This window comes from Aegilops tauschii, chromosome 2 (genome assembly GCF_002575655.3).
Source record: "Aegilops tauschii subsp. strangulata cultivar AL8/78 chromosome 2, Aet v6.0, whole genome shotgun sequence".
NCBI lineage: Eukaryota > Viridiplantae > Streptophyta > Magnoliopsida > Poales > Poaceae > Aegilops > Aegilops tauschii.
In genome coordinates this window covers 332,699,314-332,715,014 of record NC_053036.3, presented here as the reverse complement: position 1 = coordinate 332,715,014, position 15,701 = coordinate 332,699,314, and the positions used below count along the sequence as shown (strand labels likewise).

Below are 15,701 nucleotides of genomic sequence, written 5' to 3'. Positions count from 1 at the left end.
GGGTATACATTATGGTTAAATGACCATATTACCCTTATGCGGTTTGTGAGGGAGGGGCGTATTATTTTTGGTTTAAAAAAAGTTTGATCGAGAATCGGCAGGAACTGAAGTAAAATGCACGCTTGCTTTTTATTACAAGAAGAAATATTCGACGTGCTTAAGGAGCCTGCGTGCAACAAGGGTTGATTAAACTATGTTAAGTGCGCCACAACGCCGTGAATTAGCAAGGTGATGTCTACTTGATAGCTCAATACAATACTGCTTGCAGCCCTCTGGTTAATTAACCTGCGTCGAAAATGACCCGATCGTTCCAACTAGTATAAAAGGAAGATGGATCGGGGAGAGAAGAATGTAGATTTCACGTCGACTAAGCCGATCGGTAGAAGAAAAAACTTGTGCGTATGGCCAGATTAACAATGTCGAGAGGCAGCAGCTGCGTCCTTAGCCTGTTGGTTGTGATGTGCGTTGGGGCCTCGGCAGCACGACCGGATCCGGAGGAATCGCTGGCGGCGGCGAACGGCACGTGCCGGTCCAGGGTGGAGCCCTTCGGCTACGGATGCGAGGAACACATGGTACTACTCCCTCCGTCTTATAATATAAGAGTTTTTTTACACTAGTATAGTGTCAATATAAGAGTTTTTTTACACTAGTATAGTGTCAAAAACGCTAATTACTACCGCTTCAGTAACCAGGCGCGTGCGTTCATCTCATCATGTTTGATTAACTGACGGAAGATTAATTTGGTGGTCGCGTACATGCAGGTGACGACCCAAGACGGATACATCCTAAGCCTGCAGCGAATCACGAGCGGCCGCCGCGGCGAGTCGGCGACGGGCGGCGGCGGGAAAGTGCCGGTCCTGCTGCAGCACGGCCTCATGATGGTATGATACATATACTACAGCACTACAGTAAAAAGCAACTGTTGGATGTTAATTATGCTTGCGATAGCAAGTGCAAGTGATGATATTTGTTTTGTTGGAATGCAGGACGGGATGACATGGCTGATGAACTCGCCCAACGAGTCCCTGGGTTACATCCTAGCGGACAACGGATACGACGTCTGGATTGCCAACACGCGCGGCACTGTCTACAGCCTCGGCCACACATCGCTTTCTTCCAGTGATCCGGTGCGTTCCGTGCACGTACATCCTCTCATTAGAATATGATGTGATGTGCACTCTCTTCTTTGTTATACTATATTAATACTGATGCTGGATGAGAACCCCCACAGGCCTACTGGAACTGGTCATGGGACGAGCTAGCCAGCAACGATCTCTCGGCGATGCTGCAGTACGCGTACGACCAGTCAGGCCAGCAGAAGGTGCATTATGTGGGCCACTCGCTGGTAAGTCACAAAACAAAATACTCACAATGATCTCAGGGCATCCCGAGTAGATTAAGAAACCTGTGGCATTGTGTGTGAATGCAGGGGACGTTGATCGCGCTAGCTGCCCTGAGCGACCAGCAACAGCACGTATCGATGCTGCGCTCGGCTGGCCTGCTCAGCCCCATCGCCTTCCTCAACAAGGTGTCGTCGCCCTTGACGCTGGCGGCGGCCGACGTCTTCCTCGCCGAGGTAATTATGTTTGATCCGATTCCGAGGGTATCACATCACACGACATGAATAAAAAATAACACTCATGTTTCTGATGGCAGGCTCTCTACTGGCTGGGAATCGATGAGTTCGATCCAACAGGGTAATTTAAGCATTCTCGATTCATTCTCTTCTTCTGAGGTTTCGTTTGTTTTGCAACTCAACTGACGATGGCTGGGAATTAATGAATGATCTCTATGCAGGACTGCTGTTCATGGTCTGCTCACTGACATATGCAAGCTACCAGGGGTGAACTGCTACGATCTCATGTCATCGTTTACAGGTATCTGCTTCTATCTCTCCGTTTGTTATTATCACTAACTGAGTAACTGGTCGGCGAACTGAAAGAAACTATTGGTCGACCAACAGGCGATAATTGCTGCCTCGACAACTCCTCTGTCCAGACCTTCCTTGCTCATGAGCCACAAGCTTCTTCAACCAAGAACATGGTCCATTTGGCTCAAAGTGAGTACGCTCTATCTCTTTTCAGTTTCAAAAAAAAAGTGAGTTCCCCCGGCCACAGTCCATACACCTTTTTTCCCGTCGAAAAAGAGAAAGAAATGAAAAAAATAATTAACGTGGCACATGTAATTTGACCCAACAGTGATCAGAAGAGGTATAATCGCCAAGTACGACTACGGCGACGCGAGCGACAACATCAAGTACTACGGCCAGGCGACGCCGCCCGCGTACAACGTGTCGGCCATCCCCGACGGCTTCCCTCTCTTCCTCAGCAGCGGCGGCAGGGACAGCCTCTCGGACGTGCAGGACGTGCGGCGCCTCGAGCAGGCGCTCAAGTCGCACGACAGCGACACGCTCACTGTCCAGTACCTCGCGGACTACGCGCACGCCGACTTCGTCCTGGCTGGGAACGCCAAGGAGAGAGTCTACGGGCCTCTCATGGCCTTCTTCAGGCTCCAGGACAAATGACATGGACCCACCACGTGATTGCACTTTATGTGTAATTCATTCATTTAGGATAGGAAGTGGTCATACTTGTAAATCATGTGATACTAGCAAATAACTAAATTTGTTCTTCTCACTTATGTTTATGTATATATAGAAACGACAGAAATTATCAAGTTTTCCATGTTTTCGCAGTGGCACCATAGCCGGCTCCCTTAGAAAATGATACGTGACGCGTAAACTGCATACTGGACTCTGCAACTTGAGAAGAGTACATCTGGATACGAAATGTGGTGGCCTTTGAAATTGTTCTCTAAGTGAGGCATACTTTGCTTTTCATCAAGATCCCAATCAGCATAAGCTTCTATCGAACTCTGCGTGGCAGGCTAAATCCTACAGAACTAAATAGGTGACACACACTCGACTAGGCACCAAACGATACTGAGCAGTAAATCGCCTACGGCGTCCCTCCTATCTCGCACATCCTGACAGTGTGCCTTCTCTTGGTAATTTCGATTTGACAGCCATTCCGATCACGTTTTGCCTACACACCATCATAGTGCTGCTTTGAACCGTATCTAACCTACTTGTACGGGCATAAATCAGAGCGAAACAACAATCGCCAGAAGCGCCACGATACCGAGACTTGCACGGGCAACCACCCTGCCCGCAGCGTCCCCGGTGTCGTCGCTGCTCTTGTCGTCATCATCTGCCGGCGCATCCGCATCGGGGCCGTCCGCGTCGGGCCCATCCGCCGCCGGGCCATCCGCGTCGGGCCCGTCCGCGTCGGCAGGTGCGTCAGCGCTAGAATCGTCGTCGGACGGGGCAGGAGCAGGGGTGGGGGCTCCCTCCGTCTTTGGCTTCTTGCTATTGGACGGCGCCGGTACTGGCGCAGGAGTCTTAGTATGGGCAGGCACCGGAGCGCGAGCTCTGCTGTTGTCGACGGAGCCGATGCTGGGCGGCACGATGGCAGAGCTGACCTCCAGCACGGAGATGTTGTAGGGGCGGGACATGACGGGCTTCACCATCTGGGACGTCAACGGGGCGCCGGGCTCGGCGGAGCCGAACATCATGACGCCGTCGGCGGCGCGCCTGGTGTAGTTGATAAAGCCCATCCGGTTGGTGGCCTGGCCGGTGGACTGGAAGAGCGTCGTGAGCACGGCCGAGCGGTTCTTCATGCTGCCCAGCTTCTCCGTGTCGTAGTAGTCCAGGACCACGTGCACGGCGAGCACCTTCCGCTGGACGTCTGAGGGGAGCGGGGTGATGGCGCCCATCCCTCCATTGTTGACTGCCAGCACCGTAATAGTCTGCCGGCGGTTGATCTCGTCGGCGAGCTTCGTCTGACTGAGGAGGCCGTTAAACGTGGAGAAGTCGGGAAACTCGCCAAGGATTCTGGTGATGTTGAAGGCTGCCGCCGGTGACGCCAGTGCGAGGAGTAGAAGCACCGCTGCGGCAAAGGAGGAGACGATCGGAGCCATGGTGGTGCAATTTGCTTCGCCGGAGATTGAGCGACTTGTCGCTGGTTAAGGAAGACAATTGTCATTGAGGTGTGGTTAGGATGCTAAACTTGGACGTCCATGGCTGGACACGGCGATCCTAAACTTAGACGTCAATGGCTGGACATGGTGATGCTAAACCTGGACATCTGCATCTGCATGGTTTGGCGCGACAGTCTGTCTGCGAGTAGGCTCACATCCGATCACTGTGTGTCGATTTTCGATTCAGAATTCATGTGTTCTCGACGGTGCCCATGGTGCTCTGGCAGAGAAGCTCGACTCAGGCTGGCCTTTTGGGAGCTCTAGCAGGAAAACACCATCCACGGTGTTATCTGCATTCTGAATGATATCTACTCCCACCCACCCACCCCCAACCCCCCCCCCCCCCCCCCCCCGCGCGGGCGACCGAGGGGCTCCACCCCTATCCGCCCGGTCACCGGGTCACCGCCCCTCCCTCTCCCTCCCCTCCATCGCCGCCGGTGGTAGGCGCCAGGCTTAGCTTGTGCGTGCGCCGGCGGACGCACTCCTCCCTCTCGCGGGTCGAAGGGCGACACCGGGCTCCCTGGCTCGAGGGTGTGATCCAGATCTGGGCTGTGGCGGCACCAATCTGGTTCATGACGGCCCAGATCTGGACTTCGGCGGTGTGGCGGCTGGCCGGCGTCCTATCGGCAGTTGTGGTGGCAGTGTTGGCGCTGCTCCTCCCGATCTAGGGCGGAAGGCCTTGGATCCCGGGCGGCGACCCCGAGGTGGGCCTCCCTGTCCGGTGGCGGGCGGGCTGTCAGGGATCGGGTCGGATGGCCGCGATCCACCGGCGGGTTGGTGGCTTGTTGCCTCGGCGGCCAACGACGTCGAGCTGCTTCTTCCTCCAATACTTGCATCGTGCACTCCGTCATAACGGACATGGCTGCGTTGCTTGCCGGTCACCGGATGGGGCGGAGCGGGAGGTGGGGATTCGGATTGGGATAATTCCCTAGTCGGCTCCTACCGGCCGCGACAGCGACGACGCCCGAGGATGCCATTTCTCTTCCTGGAGACGTCGTTCAGGTCCGCCCCACCTTTTCCCACTCCACGATTTCTCGGGTGAAAACTCTAGGGCGGCGACGGCGCTCATGGCGCCATGTCCTTCTTGAAGGCGCCGTTGGGAGAGCTAAGTGGTCGTGGGCACGGCTCGTGTTCGTGTGCAGTTGCAGTTGGTGTGCCCCTCGTCCTCCGGGAGGCATTTGCTTCGGCGGGAACCCTGGATCTGGTTCTGCCAGGTCAGATGATGACGGAAACTATGGTGTTGTTCCCCCTCTTGAGGGTATCGTTTTGGAGCAGGTGCTCATTGGAAGGGCCCAGAGGCGGAGTGGGGTTTCATCTTCTGCATCAATGTCGGGTGGGTCTCGACGGCGTGGTGCAGCGGAGGCTCGGCGTCCGATGCGGGTTGACGGACCCGCGCAGGAGGGCGATGCTGTTTAGCGTCGTGGTGTCATCGATGGCAACGAGGCCTAGTAAGGTCGATGCATCAGTTCTGCTCTGAGGATGGATTGATGGAAGATGGAGGTGACGGCCCTTGCAGTATGCGGTGCTCACTGGAAGTGTGCCAGACCAGTGTGTGACCCAGTCTAGGTAGTGGCTTGGATGGGGCATCCGGCTTTAAATTTTAGACTTTTGTGCGATGCCTGTTTAGTATTAGGCTCGGACAGTCGGCACCCCTTCATTAAGGGATAAGAGTAGCAACAAGCGTTACCAAAATGATGGCTTCAGGCTTATTGTTGTATTACCTTGTAAGGTCTTTGAGAATAATTAATAATATGGTTGCATGCATCGTCTAGATGCAAAGGCCCGGGATACATCCTCCTTTTCTAAAAAAAAAATCTATTATCATCTTTATTTACATGAGTCCAAAGGGTCCAGCTTATCTTTTTCTTCTTGCTCTTTTTCCGTTCCTTTGCTTTACTAGTTCGAAAATGGAGGTCCGTTTCAAATAATGCCAAATAATGCCCCCCTTTTCTTCATGAAAACAATCACAGTTCATCTGTCCCTTTGTAGAAAGGCTATGTCAAGAATAAACTCTGACAGCACTATGTATAACGTACATCCTCTTTATTTTCAGTTAGCACTCGCAACTAAAGTACAGTATACCTGTGGTATGCATGACTTTGCATGTCAACTCCGAAACTAACACCATGATTTTATATGCACTAACCTATCAATAAACTGTCAAATGATTCGGTTCATCAACCATGCCAAAACATCTGGAAATAAAGAAAAATCCCTGCAAAAAGGATAAAAGATGATGTCAGAGTTAATGTTGTGACCTTTCTGAGAGCACTCTCAAAGCAGCACTACATACTGGCGTGGTTTGCTTGAGTCAATCTTGTGACTTGTTAATGACGTCTTTTCTGGTATAGTGAATACCCAACAAGAGCAGACAGTAGTATAGTCCATAAAACCTGCAGAAGAACAAATATTGGTTAAATAGATTATCTGTTCAATTATTCAAATATCCTTATAATGTAAATTGAATTAAACTGATGTCGACAAAGTTGATGGATCTAAGAGCTAACAGATGCATAACAATCACCATATTTATTGTATTCCATCTCTCAAGCCTCTTTATTCTGGATTGCAGATCATCAAGCACACCATCTGTTGAAGAATTTTCTCTTATAGGTGAAGATAAATCAGAATTGAAGCTCCCTCCCTGCATCAGGGGGTATTTTAATATATATATATATATATATATATATATATATATATATAAGAATAGAAAGAGCCGAGCATAAATTGAGGAAAAAATACAGCAGCCACAAAACCTGATTACTTTGATATTAAATCGTCATTTAATTTTAAATCCAATTTACAACTAATCTACTATGTACAGTATTAATTATTTCAAGTGATGAAATTGTTCATAATACCAGCTGATCAGCCAAACCAACACTTTCTTTGGGGGAATTCCAGGAGCTACATGATCTATGATTAGGGGCGTTCAAGCGCGATTTTCCCAAGCCGTTCAAACCGACAAAATAGAACTAAATCACACATGCATCTGAAAATACAAAATTACTACTCATGCTTCAACAACGGTTTAGCCAACCCACTGGGAACAGTGATGAACACCTCTATTAAAACCATTATAATTCTCGATTATAAAAGCATTATCAGGGTGATGCAGTGAACTGTTAATTTGATGACGTTCAGGAAGTGGCAGAGCAAGGAATTCTTGGGACCCGAGCAAAGTCCAACACATATGCAGAAAATAAAAACATCCTGAGGAATTTGATGTTCAAGAGGGCAAACGTGATGCTGCCATGCTGGTAAATTCAAGCAGAAACTGCAGGCTACCAGATACTGGAACAAATTCGCCACCAGTATCCAGAGAAAGGGCCATCTTACAATGTCCTTTCTCTATATGATCCAAATAACCACAAAAAATACCTACGCTTCCACAGAAGACAATTCAAGTACCAAGCTTTTCTACAATAGAGTATGAAACGGGCAAACAAGATTTGTTGCAATGCAATCTGCTCCACTGCTGGCCTGCACCCTGTTGGCATTCAAGCCTACCAATGGGGTTGGACAATTGGGGGTTTGGCAATTGGGGAGTTAGGTATTTCTCTTTTCTTCTTGTCCGTTTTCAGACAAAAGTAACTGGCAGATATGATGCTACATAGATTTAAACCACGAAGTGCACGTGCTAAGCAATCTAACTGTCAGCCATAAGGTAAAGGTCGGCTCACAATCATATCTTCATATCTCCTCTGCCAACAAGTTTAACCAGAATTTATATTCATTAGTCTACAAGTCATTCTCATGTGACTCGAAAACAGAAGTTAACAAATCATCCATGGAACACTAATAATGTAATATTGGAGATTAAAGATACAAGTAGGTACTGATGCTTTGGTTTACCTTGAAAAATACTCCCTCCGTCCTGAAATACTTGTCATCAAAATGGATAAAAGGGGATGTATCTAGACATATTTTAGTTCTAGATACATCCTTTTTTGTTCATTTTGATGACAAGTATTTTCGGACGGAGGGAGTAGCTATCAAGACAGGTTCCTCAAAAATATGCAACAGGAATATAATGTACAAATAAGATGCAAAGTGTTGTCTTCCAAGTTAACATACTTGTGACTGGATGAACTCAACTAGTTCCTGTAGCCTAGCAGCTTGTTGGTTATGAATACCAGCAGTAACATTATCATCCACTGGTAAACTCTCCAGAATAATTTGAAGATAGCTCTGCAAAGCACCAATAAAACCATGAAAAATATACGCAGAATGTACATATACGATTAAGATGAACAAGCTAAAGATTTTTAAGACCTTTGTTGTATATGAACCATCTAGGCTGAGAGAAGAGGCAGCAGAGGAAACTATCTCCTTATTTGTTCCTTTAATTTGAATATATGGGTTTGTCACGCCTTGTAAATGGTCAACTTCTATAAGAATCTTCATTTGAATAAGATAATGTGTTAGTAGATAGCTCTTGCAGAGCCAATGATGATTAAGGCAGAAAGAATGAATCTATTGTCACAGGCATTGTTGATAAAAATTGCAGAAATCAAAATTGATGTGGAGAAAAAGGTAAATGGTAACACAATGCGCAAATCAGTCCTAAATCAGATAAATGTGAGGAACGAGCTAAATCATACTTTTTTTTCCAAATTGTATGCGATTGGAATCGTCATGTTCAGAAAAGCACTGTCACAGGGAGTGCCAGCATGGTATATGACCTTAAATATGAATCAGTATAACTACCAGTTCAGAAAAGCACTGTCACATCGTTCTTTCATCAACAATGCACGTATCGGCGCCAAAGAACAGGATCCACAGCATCCTTGTCGGCGAGGACGTGATAACCGACCCCTCGGAGATGGCTGCCGCGGCCTATGCTCACTTCAACGCGCTCCTGGGCCCGGAGGCGCCCCGAGACTGCGCCCTCGACCTCTCAGAGCTCATCACTCCCACCAGCCTGGAGGACCTGGACACCCCCTTCGACGCTGAGGAGATCTGGCAGGCGGTTAAACGGCTCCCCGCGTGCAAAGCCCCTGGCCCCGACGGCTTCACGGCCGAATTCCTACGCGCGTGCTGGTCCATCGTCCGGCAGGATTTCGTCGACGTCTTCAGCCAGCTCTACGCGTTGCGAGGCCGCGGCTTCAGCTGCCTTAACCAGGCGCTGCTCACCCTGCTCCCCAAGCGCGCGGACGCCCATGCCCTCGGTGACTTCAGGCCCATAAGCCACATCCACTTGGTCACCAAGATTTTAGCCAAAGTACTGTCGCTGCGCCTTGCGCCCAAGCTCAACTCCCTCGTCAGCACGAGCCAGAACGCCTTCATCCCAGGACGCAGCCTACACGACAATTTCATTCTCGTGCGCCAGTCTGCCCGTCTGCTACATCAGCTTGGCGCCCCACGCGTACTTCTGAAGCTGGACCTGGCACACGCCTTCGACTCGGTCAGGTGGCCATTCCTGTTCGATGCCCTTCGCCGATACGGCTTTGGCACCAGGTTCCTAGATTGGCTGGCCATCTTGTTCTCCTCGGCAAGCACCAGGGTGCTCGTCAACGGAGAACCAGGCCCAGCAATTTGGCATAGATGTGGATATGAGGATACATAGCTTTATGGAGACATTTTTAGTTTAATGGGAACCAGGCCCAGAAATTTATACTCCAATTCTTAGTTTAATATGAGGATACATAGCTTTATGGGGACATTTTTAGCAAGTGGGATGTTCCGACTGAGAACACTGCAGTTACATCTGTGAGAAATCTTCTTCAGGTTACAACACTAAACTACCACATTAAAAAAATACCCTATTCAGCATATTTCAAATCGTGTGTAAGTGTTAACTCAATGCTAAAAATGTGTTCAATGTGTCTGTCCTTAATTATAGACCACTTAACTATACATCAACGGCTCAAACATGGTGATTATTGCACCGCAGGTTGCCCGTTGACGAACAGCACTAGCCGTTCATAAGAAATGCACACCTTTTGAGTTATAAGAAAACTCCTAGGTATACAATGTTATAATATGAGAGATGCATTCCAAAAGGCTGTTGGCTCTGCAGTGACATCGCGCGAGAAATATGTTGTAGAAAGCCCCAGGGTTCAGAATGTCAATGTGGACATCTTTCTGCCAACTTGCTAATGGCGTTCTAGGCAAATACGCCTTCAATGTGCTACAATTGCTATCCCCTTTGGTCCTTAACCACAACTCAGCAATAGTCATAAGCTTATAGAAGAACCATCAACCAGAGATCATGGGGCATGCATATTCCAGTAAATTTCTTTCCAAGAAAGGAAAATGAGTATAACTCTGAAGGAAAATAATAACCTTTCCATCTTGGTAAATCACGGCAGAAGCTTCAATGTATGCAACAGCTTGGTAGCTACAAAGTGGGAAGCAAAATAATAAGTCATACTACTTCACTTCCCAAAGAGCTGGAAATAATTTAGCATGCAGATAGTAAGCTTTTGGTGTATCAACTGAGAATTTAATTGCCTAGAATCACACATTTTCGTGAGTGATCACACAGCAGAAGTTTTAGATTTCTAGATATATTGCCACAACATTCTTTTACCAACTAATATCTCCTAAAATTTCCAGCAACCATATGCAACAAATCAGTTCCCGACTGATCAACTACTGAACTGTTATGAACGGGTTTGTTGTATTGCACAGCACAAAGGAAAAAAGATGTAGTCAATGCTACAATGACTCATGACTACTACGTACTCCCTCTGTCCCATAATATAAGAGCGTTTTTGACACTAGTCTAGAAAAAAAAAACATAATACTATTAACATCCCTCCTCAAAAAACAACACTAACTATTGCAGATCTACAAACTACCAAGCCGGCGGCATAAGGACCACTGGACGGATCATCCTCATGTTGGATACTGGAGCATATTTCAAGAAGATAGGAAAATGCACTTGGTTACAAAATTAATGAAGGTAAAATTGTACAGTGGGTCCCTAAACTACACATAGATCTCGATGCATCAAAAGTCACAACTCAGGCCACTTTTGAACAATGTTCTGCTTTTGTTATTTGCATGCATTTAGCTATATGTTTGAATGATGTGGTTGAAGGGTCTAGTGATGGCAAGTCGATGTGGAATTTTAGAGGGAAGAGATCATATTGTCGTTATATGATATAGCATCTTATTACTAATCCATCTGTAACATTAATTATATTAGAAATGATCTCACTGGCCCATTAGACAAGTATAGGAACTTTCCAAGACAATCTGCTCAAGTATCACATGGACTTCACGAATTTCTTATGAAAGTATGACAGGTGAAGGAAAATGCCATACAACACACAACGTACCCAAGCTTAAGCAGTCCTGCCACAGTACTGGCACTAATATCAAAATCAACCTTTGGCTGGATAATGAAATTCCCTTCCCTTATAGGCTGGATAAATAGAAGAGATGAGATGGTAACATGCCATTGAACTGAGTCAATAAAACAGAATGAAAAATGGAAATGTGGAAGGTAGACAAACCTCTCGTATTAACACTGCAAATCTTCCTTCACATATTCTGACCCTAATACACTCACCTTCTGTCAGCTGTCCATTTGATGGTATGCCAGGAAGTCTTAAGTACACATCAGTAAAATTCTGGACAGAGCTGCAGACCTTACTACCATCAAGCACTTTTAGTATGTCTTGGTAGGATACCTATTTTTAAAATAAATAAAAGGGAAAAAAACTCAAACCAATGGAAACATGAAGAGTGACAAATAGAGCTGCATAACTTACCTGTTTTGTGCTTTTTAATACAAAAGGCGAGCTTTCAGGAGAAAGCACAGGATCAAAATCATTTTGAATCTTAAGCTGCAAAGTACATAAAGAAGAAATATTTCATGAGTCCAGACCACTTTCACATATGGCATAAATCAAATAAGTTAACACTCATGTCTCTTGTACCAACATGAGCATCGACAAGATGTGGTTCTATGTATTGCTGAAACAGCGGAAACACAGTGGTCATAATTTCATTCTGGGAAATAGAAAAGCCAGCACGATTCTTGTCTCTCTGTATTCTTGCAATAAGATGAGAATGAACTCCCCCAACCTAGTACAAGGAATATAGTTAATCTCCAGATATAAATATAATGAAGTAGCAGATAATGTGACTAGGCCAACAATTCTTCAATATTTAAAACACGGAGTCTTACAACTGCAATCCACAAATCCAGTGATTTCCTTATGGCAGGATGCAAAGTATAGACACCTTCAAAGATTACCTGGTAGTCGAAAAAAGCAAGGCAAGAAACAATTTAGGCTAAGCTGTAATGTGTAAAAATCTAAGGGCATGAACAAATAATGTTGGGCTGGAAGTCTGAAACATAGCACTACAGTGATTTTTTATCATCGATTTTTATCTGTGGCAAAGCATTGGGATCTTAACAAGTACCAAGCTACAGAGACAGTTATTAAGAAATAAGAACTGGAAAAATTGCTCCCTGCTGAACTCATTATTCACCAAGGCGGCAAGGCACTCCCTGCTGAGCAAAATGAACCATAACAAAAGGTACTCAAATGAACTACAGAAGTGTTAGATGAGTTAGTTTACCACTCCACATTCCTCGGACACTTGGAACTCCTTGAATCCATTTCTTTTGAACTTCTCAAAGTCAAAGCAAGGGACTTTTGCTTTATGAGTATTTCTAATCTCCTTAATATTCTGCAGTGCAAAGAAAGGATTCATTTAACGGGCAGGAAGGGAGAACATACTACATACTTACTCAAACCATGTGTACAAAGAATCTAAACAGCATAAGTCAAAAACAAAATGCGAAACGGCTGCAAACAGAATGATGTGATCCTTGATACCTATGTTGACTAAAAGAACATTATTTTCTCCCTTTTGCTACGAACACCGCCAAAACAATGAAGTTCATTGTATTTGTACGAAGGAGCCTGACAATAGGCACAAAAATCTGATGAAGATCACATAGCAATGGCCCAATTTGAAATGAAAGGGGCCAGACCCCAGACATCTGAGTGAAGAAGATCCAAAGAGGGGAGTGGAAACATTGTGCCTGGAAAGGCAGGGGAGTTGTGCCTGCTCACCAAGTTTGTAGGTCGTAGCCAGACACAAGACGTGATCCACACAGGTGACCAAAACGTTTGTGCCAATGAGCAAAGCTTCACATGGTGGTGGTATCAAAAGCAGTGACAGTGTGCAAGGAAGAAGCAATGGTATGCGATGTACCGGAAGCGAAAGAATGTGAAGTCAGCCAATGATGTAGTGTTATCACGGATCTCGACAGCAGCGACCACCAACCACTACCAACTAGTGCTGCTGTTTGACAGAAGAAAGCAGGAGCTGCCAAACCAAGATCAGAAAGATGGTCGATAGAGATAAGCTGCATAGCAAGCTGAGGAATATGGGGAACTGCACAGGTAGGGAAATGAGACAAAAGAGTTCTGGCAGGTGCAGGCATCGATTGTACGATCACATGTCTGAAAAAGACAAGTAAATAGCTAGAAGATTAGTATGACCCAGAGAAGTGTCTCATGCCATCCAGGAGGAGGCACCATGATCCAAAATACAGTAAGTCTTATGACTCGATGAGGCCAAGCGAGCAAAGATGGTGGAGCAAGTACTGGAGCGGGAGACAACACACATTACCTAATACCGTCGGTAGTGTTACAGCAAGAGCCATTGTGGTAGTTGATAACAGTTGCCAAGTATGCCCTGTAGAGAGGCAATGGCGGCATTCCTCGAGGAGGTGAAGCCATGGCAACCCTCAAATGGACCCACAACAACAATGCCAGCATCACCTAAACCAGACCAACTGGTGGCGATCACCAACCTGCTAAGTGCTGCCCAAGGCAGGAGAAGAGCCGAGGCGGAGCTGACGTTAGAGTAGCCCCAGTGGCAGTGGCGTGACTTGGAGAGGACCCGGTGGCCAATTGGTATTACCAGCACAATGTAGAGGAAGACATCTGATCTTGGTAGATATACAGGGGTGGGAAAAATAACCATTAAACCGAAACCAAGTTTGCTGTTGATTCGGTTTTCAGTTTTGCATTTATGATGAAGCAAATTTATTTCACTTAATTTGGTTTTTGTGTCTTGGAAACGAACTTCGCTGATCCAACCAACATAGCTCCAACAGCTTTACTGCCGAACCTACTAAAAGGCTACTACTGGGCAGCCCAATAGCCATCAATCAGCATTTTGCTAGCCTAAGCCCATCGCCCTCCTAAAGTCGTATGCCCATCAGTCTGAGACACTCATCGTGCCGCCACCAAGCTTCTGAGTCCTGGCATACCCCAAAGTCCCACACCTTAGCAACACGGCTCCACTCTAGTTGCCGGTGGCCACGCTCCAGCTAGCGGTGGCATCCCCCCCTTGTTCCCCATGCAGCCACACTAGTCACAAAGCCACCCAGTGCTGCACCTTGGTGGGTAAATGGGCATGGTAGGGCCGTCGGGAGCATCACAGATAACATCAACAAGGATGAAGGCGGTCACTCCACGGAGGCATGGTCTTGGAAGTGATATTTTTTGCAACCTTAGTGGCGAGGACGGCTGATCTGATATTGTTCGGTTGACCAGTAAACTGAACCAACAAACCAAAAAAAGGATCGGCCTTTCTGTTTTCGGAGTATCTGATTTTGGCAGCTATTTCTGTTGGAATTTGCTGAAAATATATTAGAATAGACCAAATTAACCTGACTAAATTTCAGTTTAAACCGAATGGTGAATGCCCACCCCTGGGTGGATGCCCCATGGTGGCAGCACGAACACGTTCCAAGGGAGCGGCGACCAGATTTGATATCACAACTACGGCAGCCTGTGTAAAGGCGGCATAGGCTATATTAGGGGCAATAGGCTGGGATAGAGCTAGAGATGATTCCAAGGGAGCGACCACTTGAACCACCAGTTGAGGCAGTCAGACCTGTGTTTGGGGCAGCAGTCATGGTGCGACTGGGCACGAGCTCTGTTCAGTTTTGTAGGCAACAAATCTGGTAAATCCGCTGATTACGACAAATTAACGGAATCCCAGCTCTTCAACTAAGTTTGCATGGCCGGAAATTTGGAAGCATGTTAAGAAATTTAAGATTAAGCAATCCTATATCTTCTGGCACAGGAACTCGAAATTCACTTGACAATACACAATAAGTGGTGTTTTTGACAAAATTGACTCTCTTGTGGAAATATCGGTAAAAAGTGACCGTAGTCCAAAACTTTTAACCAAATCCAACCCTCTTGTTCAGCACCAACCATTCCGATGATGGTCTTGGCTAGGTCAGCACTTTACATCTTGCCATTGAGAAAAACTTGGCTTTTTTCTGACCCAAAAGGCGTTTTGTAGGCCAGAGGCACTGTCACCATTCACACTGGAGCTGCGCAGGTAGTGAGCAAATCATGCAGAAGAAATGCATGGCGAATTAAAAAAGAATACTGACTCAAGGCAGGAGTGCAGCTTCCGGGCAGAAACAATCGTGCGGGGCAAAGCATGGCGAATAAAGAAGGTAATGCTAACTCAGGGTAGCAGGATCAGGAGCCATGTTTCAGCAGGTACATAAAAATATGTAAAGCTGCTGCCTGCATGGTAGTACTAGTACTAGGGGGGCAGGAACAAGTCAACAATAGTCACAACCTAGTGATAAATATTAGGAAATGCCTTTTTGTGTTGCTCACTTGCTTTGCTCTGCATGCTTGCTCTCACTACCTGTTCAG

The 15,701-nt window shown here is 46.6% G+C and overlaps 3 protein-coding genes across 7 annotated transcripts in view; 1 reads left to right on the top strand and 2 right to left on the bottom strand.

The window, feature by feature from the left end:
- The first annotated feature begins 416 nt into the window (after positions 1 to 416).
- LOC109743981 (triacylglycerol lipase 2-like) lies at positions 417 to 2,648 on the top strand. The gene is made up of 9 exons (XM_020303075.3): positions 417 to 572; positions 762 to 881; positions 987 to 1,127; positions 1,232 to 1,345; positions 1,430 to 1,576; positions 1,657 to 1,697; positions 1,798 to 1,877; positions 1,964 to 2,059; positions 2,199 to 2,648. Exons 1-9 carry the CDS (start codon positions 417 to 419, stop codon positions 2,522 to 2,524), a joined length of 1,221 nt encoding a protein of 406 aa, XP_020158664.1. The 3' UTR covers positions 2,525 to 2,648.
- Positions 2,649 to 2,846: 198 nt separating this feature from the next.
- Positions 2,847 to 4,242, bottom strand: LOC109743982 (fasciclin-like arabinogalactan protein 14). Its single transcript, XM_020303076.3, has one exon. It carries the CDS (start codon positions 3,976 to 3,978, stop codon positions 3,103 to 3,105), a length of 876 nt encoding a protein of 291 aa, XP_020158665.1. The 5' UTR covers positions 3,979 to 4,242; the 3' UTR covers positions 2,847 to 3,102.
- A 1,721-nt stretch (positions 4,243 to 5,963) lies between these two features.
- The window catches only part of LOC109743977 (uncharacterized), a 30,046-nt gene continuing 20,308 nt past the window's right edge, over positions 5,964 to 15,701 (bottom strand). The window contains exons 16-27 of one of the 5 annotated variants that reach the window (XR_012202631.1): positions 12,580 to 12,690; positions 12,182 to 12,250; positions 11,935 to 12,078; positions 11,763 to 11,837; positions 11,505 to 11,681; positions 11,328 to 11,413; positions 10,327 to 10,381; positions 8,314 to 8,439; positions 8,116 to 8,229; positions 6,546 to 6,627; positions 6,332 to 6,431; positions 5,964 to 6,253 (exon numbers count right to left, since the gene is read on the bottom strand). Coding sequence is in view for 3 of the 5 variants with exons in the window: in XM_073508523.1 (XP_073364624.1) it covers positions 6,350 to 6,431; positions 6,546 to 6,682; positions 8,116 to 8,229; positions 8,314 to 8,439; positions 10,327 to 10,381; positions 11,328 to 11,413; positions 11,505 to 11,681; positions 11,763 to 11,837; positions 11,935 to 12,078; positions 12,182 to 12,250; positions 12,580 to 12,690 (1,176 nt within the window). In the remaining 2 variants the exon portion in view is untranslated. Of the gene's footprint in view, positions 6,254 to 6,331; positions 6,432 to 6,545; positions 6,683 to 8,115; positions 8,230 to 8,313; positions 8,440 to 10,326; positions 10,382 to 11,327; positions 11,414 to 11,504; positions 11,682 to 11,762; positions 11,838 to 11,934; positions 12,079 to 12,181; positions 12,251 to 12,579; positions 12,691 to 15,701 lie in introns of all 5 variants that reach the window. The other 4 variants (XR_012202630.1, XM_073508523.1, XM_020303071.4 and 1 more) reach the window with 4 other exon arrangements.